We start from the raw sequence: 9,707 nt of genomic DNA, 5'->3' as shown, positions 1-9,707 counted from the left end.
CTGCCCAGCAATACGGCATTTGTCTCTTCATGAAGATTTAATGAGGAAGGAGTCAGAATATAATAGTTTTTATTAATGGGATTGGATTTAACAACCAAACAAACTTTTTATTTTATAGTTTTATTTCCTAGCATGAAAGAGCTTCCAAAATTAATTCTCTCTTCTATCTCCCAAAGCCAGGGCCCAACAGACACACCCTGGGAGACACATCCAGGGGTCCCCTCCTGGGCCAGATCTTTAGGCCTCTCTTACCCCACCCACAACCTTCCTTTCACCCTTTCAGTCCCATCTCCACCATCCCCCAAGGAAACCCCATACTGGTAGCAGCTGCCAGGGGCCCGCCTGCCTGAAGGCTCCCCCTCCAGGGAAGAGAGACTCTCACTCTGGGCCTCAGTGGTTACTCCAGAGCCCAAGAAATGGGCCTTTCAGCTAAAACCAAAGAAAGTATGAACCAGCAAATAATCAGGGAGGGCCCATGCTGGGAGATGTAGTGGGGAGCCTTCTGCTCCCCACAAGCAGCAGGGTCCAGAGTGGGGCTCGCATCAGGCTCTTTCTCTTGGTTGGCAACTTGAGGGATTTCCTCAGTGTTCAAGACACTCAGTAAACATATCCCAGAAGCAAAAGGAAATAAGTTGAGAGTTGGTTTATTCACCCAGCACAGGCTCTGGCAGTTTTTAAATGTCTGTTGAGCGGAAGAACATATATTGGATCTATGTATGCCTCGACCTACCCTGAAAGCTGAGTAAACCAACGGGGTGCTCTAGGTCCCCAGTCCTCCCTTGTGATACCCTTGTGACCAGCAGCATCCGCATCACCTGGGACCGTGTTAGAAATGCACACTTTTTACCTGCCCTAGACCTACTGAATGAGAAACTCAGCAATCTGTGCTTTTAAAAGGTGATTTTGATGCAAGCTCAAGTCGGAGAACCACGAAGGGGAAGGCCTCTGGGTAAGGGGGGACTGCCGCCCCTGCCCTAAGGCCTCCAGGAGAGCGCTGCAGGGGCCCTCACGCTACAAGCTCCTCCCCCATCCTCCCCAACCTGGCCCTGTCCCTCCCCCCTCAACCTCAGTTTCTCCCTGGAACCCTCCAGCCTCCTGGTTCCCAGACTCACATTTCCTCACTGACCCGACTTCAGATCTCCCTTCACCATCGGATCCTGTTCCCGACGTCCCCCCAGCCCCTCCCCGAAGAGTTGTCCATGCCAAGCCCCCCACATCTCAGAACTCTGAAAGACCCCCGTCCCCAGCCCTCTAGGACCTGTCTTCAGCCCTGTCCACCACCCCCCACCCGTCTCCCTCCTGGCCTGACCAAGGAGACCCAAGCCCCCAGCCGGCAGGACCCCGCCCCTGCCCCGCCCGGCACAGCGGCTCAGGCCTCCTCCCCATCCGGCCCCACGAGCACCAGCGGCTGAGCGTTCTTGCCCTTATCGTGCCAGCACACGTCGAAGAAGGGGTACACCGGCCCGGGCAGTCGCTCGTGGAAGGCAAAGAGCAACACGAGCGCGTCGGCGTCGCTGGCGTCGTAGAAAGAGAGCACGCCGTCGCGGAAGCTCAGGTAGAGGCCGATGCGGGACGGCCGCTTCTCGGGGGTGCGCAGCGCGCGCGGCTCCTTGGCCTCGACGTGCGCCTCCAGGGTCTTGGCGTCGCGCAGCCCGAGCAGCCAGAGCCCCTGCGAGGGCACCGGGTGCAGCCGGCCGCGGCGGGGCGCCTCCGCCGTGATCACGCCGAGTGCCCAGCGTGGCTTGTCGCCCACCTCCACCTCCCAGTAGTGCTCGCCGTCGGAGAGCAGCTGATGCGCCACCACCGCCACCGCCTTGTCAAACTGGCGCGGGTCCTCTCCGGCTGGCGGCGCCTTCTGCTCCGAGCACTCCACGCGGCGGCCGGAGGAAGACAGGACCAGGCTGGGATGCGCTGAGCTCGGGTCAAAGGTCAGCTCCTCCAGCGCTGCCAGAGAGACAAGGGTGAGGCTCCTGTGTCTCTGCCTCCCTCGAGCCTTCTTCCAACCAACTTAAGGGCCAGCTTTGCCTCCTCTATTCCTGCCAGCACCTCTGGGAGGTGAGCCCCTCCGCTCACGGGTGAGCTTCCGTTTGCTCAGCTGCAGCATGAGGCCATGACTGCCTGCCTCCAGAGCTGCCGGCAGGACTACATTGATACAAAGCCTGTGACTCACCATCTGAGGCCCAGAAAAGGCCCAAGGCCCAAGGTCAGAAAGCCTGGTCCTCAGGCAGTCTTGACCCAGTCTCCGGGCCTCAGTTTCCTCTTGAATAAAATGGGGGTCTCTCCATCCCCACCTCCCCCAGGCCATAAGGGCAGCACTAGCCATGTGTGTATGTCCTGGAGCTCTGTAACTACAGCAGCTCGATGCGCTCCAGCTCTTGGGAGAGGAGGCTGAGCCCTTGGGCCTCCCCAGCCACAGGGCACCAGCCTCAGTGTCTGCCCCAGGCCAGTTCCTGGGGTTTGAAGGGCTCTGTAGATCCTCAGCCCCCAGTGAGCAAGAATTATCATCTCCACTGTCTAGAGAGGGGCAGGGCCTGGCCCAGGATCACACAGGAAGGCAGCGGCTCAAACCCAGACCCCCGCCTCCCACGCTGCCAGCAGCAGCAGCAGCCTCCGAGTCGGTCACACACTGTAAATCCCGTGCCCTCAAAGGTTCTCCTCCCAACACAGGTTAGCGAGCTGCAGGGGGCGGGTTGGAACCCCAGAGGTAAAGGGGCAATGGGATGACTTTCCCAGTTGGGATCGGGAGGCCTCTCTACGTGTGGCTGGGGCCTGCCACACACAAGCCCAGAGTCAGCCCTCCTAGTACCTGGCATCAGAGCCCGGAACATCTTCCTCCACACCTGGAATTTGAAGTCATCTGAGATGATAGGCAGCTGGATGTCCAGACGGGCGGGCGGTGGTGACTCCGCCAGGATCTTCTGTAGCCTGGGGAGCAGGAGGGGAGTCTGTGAGGAGAGGGCAAGAGGAAGTACCCCGAGGACAGGAGGACAGGGGCTGGAGGGATGGATGCCAGGATCTCCGCACATCACACCCCTACTTAAAACTTCCTTTGGAGTTTCAGTTTGGGAAGATGAAAAGTTCTGGAGATGGATGGTGGTGGCGGTCACATGTGAATGTACTTAATGCCATTGTAAAATGTACAATTAAAAATGCTTACAATGGTCAACTTTGTGTTCTCTATGTTTTACCACAGGGTTTTTAAAAATATCCTTCTGTCGGGATAAGGTCCAAGCTCTTCGGCCCCCCCAGCCTACCCCACCTCCCACACCAGCTTCACCTTCTCTTCCCCTTCAGCCTCGGCCGTTCGTCCTGCCCGCAGTGCTCTTCTCCCAACTCTACCTAGCCAGCTCCTCATCATTCCTCCAGGGTCCAGCTCAGATGTCCACTCCCCTGGGAACCCTTCCCTGGCCAGCCCTTTCCCTCCACAGCTGCACCGAGCACACAGTGATGCCCGTGTCCCTTGCCCACGTCTGTCTCACTATGCCAGGCTAGGAGGTCCCGGGGGACAAAGACCAGTGTACAACACTGTGCCCAAGCAGGGAAATGGCAGTGGACTGAACTGGGGTGTGCAGGCACATCGTGAGCAGGGGGAGAGCCAGCTGGTGTCCCTGGAAGACCAGGGCAAGTTGGGCAAAGGGGCAGGGCCAGGTCGATCTCACCTGCTGGTCACCAGACAGTATTTCTAGAGAAAGAAAAAAAGAGAATGGAGGTGAGGCAGGGAGGGGGACGCGGGGGATTTCTGAGGGTAGAGTAGACAACCAGAAATGCTGAGTGTGGGCTCAGGAAGAATCAGAAAAGACAAAAACCCAGAACTCAAGCCCACCTCTAGCCTTTTACCTGTATGTGAATTAGAAAAAGGTGCCCTCTCCCCAAGAAACTCCAACTCTATCTGCTCAAAGATTGTCCTAATAAATATACATACCTACAATGTCTATGATATAAATGGTGCCCACCTAATGCAGTGTCCTTGTGCAGTGCCCAACCTAAACAACTACATAGCAGTCCTGAGGCCCACCTCTCCTGGATGTGTGACCCCAGGTTCCCTGACTGACAATGGGATGAGGTCTCTGGGGCTTGAGCTATGGCCGAGGGGTGGGAGGGTAGGTCATTCAGTGCTCACCATGAGGAACTCAGTCTGTGGCTTGTCGGCCACCTCCTCCAGCACCTTTTCCATCTGCCGCAGCTGCTCCAGGTAAGAATTCAGGCTCCCCAGCTCCCGCCGCAAGGCGACCCCTGCCTCGTTCCGCACACGTTCTGCCTCGCGGTCCAAAGAGCCCTCCAATGAAGCCAGGAACACCCGCATCTTGCCCAGCTGCTCCCCCACAGCTCCCCGGAACTGACGCACTGTCTCCTGCAGGGAGCACGGGGAAGGGGACAAACAGACAAAAGCATTTGGCTGGGGACCCCGTACCTGCCCACCCCCCCAGTCCCCAGGCTCCACCATGCTGAGCTCCTCACCTCCACCTCCACAAGCTGATGCTCCAGCACAGCCACGCTCTTCTCCTTGCGCATGCACGCCTCCTGCAGCTGCATCTTCTGCTGCGGCAGCTGCGTCTGGGGGGCAGAGCATGGAGAAGTCATGGGGATGCCGCCCCCCTGCCGAACCCACACCTCCCACACTGAACCTGCGCTCTGTAGCTCGGCCTCAGTGTCGGGTCCTCCTCCAGCCATCTTCCCATCCCCAAACCCAGCTGCGTGCCTCTAGGCCCTGGCCAGTACTGCTCCTGAGCCTGGCGCCTTCCCCTGCCATTGTCCACTTTGTTAACTCCTCCTGTCCTGGCCTTCCCTGATCCCATCCCCTCAGCAGTCAGGCCCTCAGCACAGGTCTTTGTGAGAATGACAAACACAAGTGTGGTTTGGTCTCCCCTACCAGACAGGCCGGTACAGAGCTTGGTACACAGAAGTTTTCAGGGGGTGAGCGGGGAATGTGTGAAAGAAGAAATGCAACCTCCTCCTACTCCTGGGCTTCACCCCTTACTTAAAAGCAGAACACCAGCCTGAGTCGGCCTGTCCCCCAGTCAGCCTCCGCCCACCCATGGCCTCTGGGGGCAGGCAATTTAATAAAAGTGTCCCTTGCATCCACCAACCAATCACATCTGTGGCTGGATCCCACCAAGTCCTGTCAGTTTGTGATTCCTGAAATGCAAGTATAGGGGAGTTCCTAATAGCTCCTGCCAAAGCCACTTCTTTGCTGGAAAATGCATGGCCCTGGAATCAGACAGCTCCATTCCTGTCGTTCTGGCTTCCAACCTCAGTTTCCTCCTCTACAGAATGGCAACAGTAATCTCAGCCTCAGCAAATTGGCACCTCCCCCCAACACACACTCCTCCAGGGAAAGGAGGGGAAGCCCTGGCGGTGTTTGCAGAGGAGTCCCAGCCTAGCAGGAGCCTCAGGGTTGGACCATGGGCTTCCCTGGCGGGCTGCCAGATCAGTCTCCTCCCCAGGTCGTCCTCCCGGGCGGGCGGCAGCCCCGGGGCGGGACTGGTGGCTCACAGCGGAGCCCTTGGAGGTTTAGAGGTGCCGGGCTGAGCCATGAGAAAGAAGCGCGACGCCATCCGGGAGGCACTGGAGAACCTGACAGCGGATGAGCTCAAGTTCAAGCTGAAGCTGGGGTCGGTGCAGCTGCGCCAGGGCTTTCGGAACGTCCCGCGCGGGGCGCTCGGGCCGCTCGACGCCGTGGACCTCACCGACAAGCTGGTCGCCTTCTACTGCGAGGACTACTACGCCGCCGAGCTCACGGCGGTCGTGCTGCTCGACGTGGGCATGCAAGAGAAAGCGGCACGGCTTCAAGGGGCCGCGTGAGTCCCCAGCGCCAGCGGGTCCCATTCGACCACTCCAAGTCTGGTACTGGAGCGCCAGACCCAACTCATCTCTCTCGCCAAGGACCCAGGTCCCTCCCAGAGCCTTCCTGTCCCCCTTGTCCTTCAGGCTCTTTCCTGGGGTCTCCCCTTCAGAACTCTGGCCAGCCCCTACCTGTGGCTTAGAGCTGGGCTGACGCGGACCCTCGCGGGCTGTATCTCGCCCCACCTGCCCCCCTTCAAGTCTCCTGGGACGCCTGCCTCCCTGTTCCATTGCACGGGTTCTGTTCTCTCTTCTCAGGTAAGACAGGTGAGGTTGGGAGTTCTGAAGTCATCAGCGGAGGTGAGCCTGGGCAGGGAGGGCTCCCGGGCGGAGGCGGTTCCTGCCCTGGGCGAGGAGACCACCAGCCAGGAGTGGGCCAGACAGAGCAAGGCAGGAGCAGTAGGGACTGTGAGCCTGGGTCCCTGGGGAAGTCTGAGAGCCTCCAATCCCTGCTAGAGGACCGTGGTCTCCACCTCTAGGAGACTGGGGGCCAAGGAGAAAAGCAGCGCAACTGTAATGAACCCCGCGCTGCACGCACCTGTGGCAGAGGACAAGGGCTGCGTCCCACCGCGGGAACCGAGGACCCTCCGCACCGCCAGACCCCGCCTCCTCGCGCCCCTACTCCTGTCGTTTATTTTTCCACAGCCCAATAAATACTTCATGACTGACCTTCCTGGGGCTGTGTGGACACATATCCGCCTGTAGCCACATGCGTGTGATTTGCCACACGTATGACATGTACTAGCCAGTGTGTGCCAGAGTCTCAGACCATTCGTCTATGTCTGAGTGTGAGCGTCTTTGCTGGGCGCTCATGGCCATTGCAAACCTCGGGGCGCGCACAACTGTGTGTGGGCTCTCCAGGCCTTCAGGACCTCCAGCTCTAACCAGAAAAACAGCCTGGACTGGGGTCTCGGTGCCACCCTGGGCCTGAACACAGAGGAGCAGGCCCCCGCGTGCCTAGCCCTTCCCGCCTCCCTTTCCATCAAGCCCCACTTGGCGAACGTCAGGCCCGCGCCAGTTCGGCAGCTTTGGCGGCGCGCGGGCCTCAGCTGAGCAGCTGTGCACAGGCCGACAGCTCCGCCCCGGCCGGTGGCCACCCCGGGGCTCCGCGCCCCTAATCTAACGCGGGCCTATGCAGCGCAGACGTGCCCGCTCGACGGGACCGCCCAGTCCCGGTGGGCGGCGGGGGCCGAGTCAATTCTGTTTCCGCCAGGCTCCGCCCCCAGATCGTCAGACTCAGCCCTGTGGCTCCGCCCCCCACATCTCCGTGCCGCCAGGGGCTGAGGACCCGAAGTCTAGGTTTGCGTAGCACCGCCCCCTCCAGGACCCGACCACGCGTGGCTCTTCCAGGCTTGCCTCTTGGCCAGGCTCCGCCTTCAGCTCCTCAGAACCCTCCTCCCTGACTGCCTCGTCCCGCACTCTTTCCCCGCAACTCCAAGTGCCCGTGGGGCTCTGGAGCTCGGAATCCAAGTTAGTGCAACTACCTCCTGATTGGCCGGGCCCCGCCCCGTCCAACAATCCCATCGGACCCCGACCCTCGCCGGGTGCCGCACCTTGAGGCGCGCGTGGGCCTCGGCGGCGGGCAGCAGGCGGTGGCCACGGTGGGAACCGAGCGAGGCGCACACGCCGCACACAAGCGCGCGGTCCTGCTCGCAGTAGATGCTCAGCGGGTCTAGGTGCTCTTCGCAGTGGCCCTGCGGCACCTGCGCCAGCCCCTCCACCAGGCGCGCCAGCTGCAGGTTGGTGCTGAGTGCCTGAGGCCGCGTGGGTGCCTGGCAGCAGGGGCAGGGTACAGTGCCATCCGCTGCTGGCTCCCCTGCCACGCGGCCAAGGCAGGCACGGCAGAAACTGTGGCCACATTCGGCCGTCACAGGCGCGTCGAACAGCTGCAGGCACAGCGGGCAGGACAGCTCCTGGTGCAGGAGGCCGGGCGCAGCCGACATAGCAGGCCTGGGTGGAAGAGGAGTCGATCAGGGAGGCCGAGCGGGCCACCCCAACCCCAGCCTATAAAGACCTCACATCCCATAGTAGAAGGGACTCTGATTCTGGCCAAGCGGAAGGGAAACTCAGTCTCAGGCCCAAGGGCAGCCTCAACTACAGTTCTTAGCCCCACCCCCCAAAATATGCCCTATCAGGGCCCTTGTCAACTCCAGTCCCTAAACACAAGCCTAGGTTCCAAACAATCTTACTTGCTGTCCTTGCCCCTGTGTTAACCCCAGGCCTCAGCCTCTAACCCAGGCCTTGGCCTCAGCTCCAGCCCCAAATTCTCCAGAGCCCCCACCCCCAGCCCTCCTCCCACCCACCTCTCCAGACTCCCCAGCCCACTGTCCCCCATATCTCCAGCCCATAGAACTCACAAGTCTGGTTGGAGATCTTAGGCCAAAAGAGACTCCCAGGAGGACCAGATGGGTCAGGCCTAACCGTAGAGCGGTCAGAGCTGTGCACAAAGACAAGCAACAAGCAAGCGGCAAGCTCAGAGGAATGACAGGGGACTCAGGAGCAGCTGGCAGCGGACACCACACGTGATGGGCACACAGCGAGTGAACAGACCTCCCAGAATGAGCTATGGCCCCAGGACTATATTTAGCTGTCCTGCCCCTCCCCTCCCATCACTTCTGGAAACTGTTCTAAAAGTGAGGGCTGAGTAGTCAACGGGCAGGCATCACATGTCAGGGCCACCTGTCCTGGCCCATCCACTGTCCTCTCCGCTACTCAGCCTGGAGCAAGAGCTCAGAACCAGCAGGGAGACAGGGCCTCTCACAGCATAGAAAAGACAGAAAATTGGGGAGGAGAATGGTCTCCCCTTTCTCCCCCATGCCAGCCTCCACACTCTCAGGCTTCCTTCCTCCTTGCCTGTGGCCGCTCCCCAGCTTGTCACCCACTCAGTCCCCAAGCTTAAGGCTCATCAAAGTCACACTGACAGTATTATCCCAACCTACAGGAGGGCAGAATCTCACCCCACCCTGAAAAGTTTTCTTCTTCCAGATCCGAGAGGAGGGTATTTTCCATGTCAGTCTCTCCAGTGTCCAGCACAAGCCCTGGGGTAAAGTAGGCCTCCCTAAATGCTTAGAGAGTGAATGATAGAGAGAGAGTTGAATAAATGAATGAACCGAATCCAGAGCGTGCAGCTAAGGACTCAGTTCTGCTCTGGGAGCCTCAGGTCTTCCTGTATGCTTATTTTTCATATCTCAGTTGAAATTTCATTTAGAACAAAAGCCAAAGTCCTCACTGTGGCCCACAAGGCACTACCCGATTTGAGCTCATTCATCACGCTGACCTGCTTCTCTCCCCATCCCCTTGCTGTCTGCAGCTTCAGGGACTTTGCATTTGCCATCCCCTGTACCTGGAACACTCTTTCAAACCCTGCTATCGCCTGGCTCTCTCCCCTCCCTTCCTCAGATCATTACTCAATATCACCTTTTCACTGAGGCCTCTCCTAACGCTCTATTTTAAGTCTCCTATCTCCCCAACATCTTCCCTCCTGGCTTTATTTTTCTCCATAACATTTATCACCATCTGACATGCAATACATTTCACTTGCTTGTTGGTTTATTGTCTGTCTCCTCCCACCAGAATATAAATTTTGCTCACTGCTCATCTCCAGTTTTGAATAAAGTGCATGGCACATAGTAGATGCTCAGTAAATACTCAATGAATGAATAAACGCACAGACTCAGTGCCTCTCATCTGGCCTCTTCCCTAGGCCCTTATCTGTTTTGTCCATTCCCCTCTCAACCATTCTCTCTCTCTCTCTGAGTTTTTATTTCTGTTTCAGTCTCTTAATCTCTCCTTTGGAGACTCTCTCTGCCTCTCTCTTAGGTTTTTAATATCCATTTTTATTAATTTTATCCCAAATGTGCACACGA

The 9,707-nt window shown here is 58.6% G+C and overlaps 2 protein-coding genes across 2 annotated transcripts; one reads left to right on the top strand and one right to left on the bottom strand.

Moving 5' to 3' along the window:
- Window positions 1-1,369: 1,369 nt before the first annotated feature.
- Window positions 1,370-7,784, bottom strand: TRIM72 (tripartite motif containing 72, E3 ubiquitin protein ligase). Its single transcript, XM_012660209.1, has 6 exons — window positions 7,395-7,784; window positions 4,459-4,554; window positions 4,121-4,351; window positions 3,660-3,682; window positions 2,807-2,925; window positions 1,370-1,944 (listed from the first exon to the last, which is right to left on the bottom strand). Exons 1-6 carry the CDS (start codon window positions 7,782-7,784, stop codon window positions 1,370-1,372), a joined length of 1,434 nt encoding a protein of 477 aa, XP_012515663.1.
- PYDC1 (PYD (pyrin domain) containing 1) lies at window positions 5,533-5,802 on the top strand. Its single transcript, XM_012660211.1, has one exon. It carries the CDS (start codon window positions 5,533-5,535, stop codon window positions 5,800-5,802), a length of 270 nt encoding a protein of 89 aa, XP_012515665.1.
- Window positions 7,785-9,707: the final 1,923 nt, after the last annotated feature.

Source organism: Propithecus coquereli, unplaced genomic scaffold (genome assembly GCF_000956105.1).
Source record: "Propithecus coquereli isolate 6110/MARCELLA unplaced genomic scaffold, Pcoq_1.0 Scaffold66, whole genome shotgun sequence".
In the NCBI taxonomy this organism is placed as follows: Eukaryota; Metazoa; Chordata; class Mammalia; order Primates; family Indriidae; genus Propithecus; species Propithecus coquereli.
The sequence above is the reverse complement of the archived record's forward strand: the minus strand, read 5'-3'. Positions and strand labels throughout refer to the sequence as shown.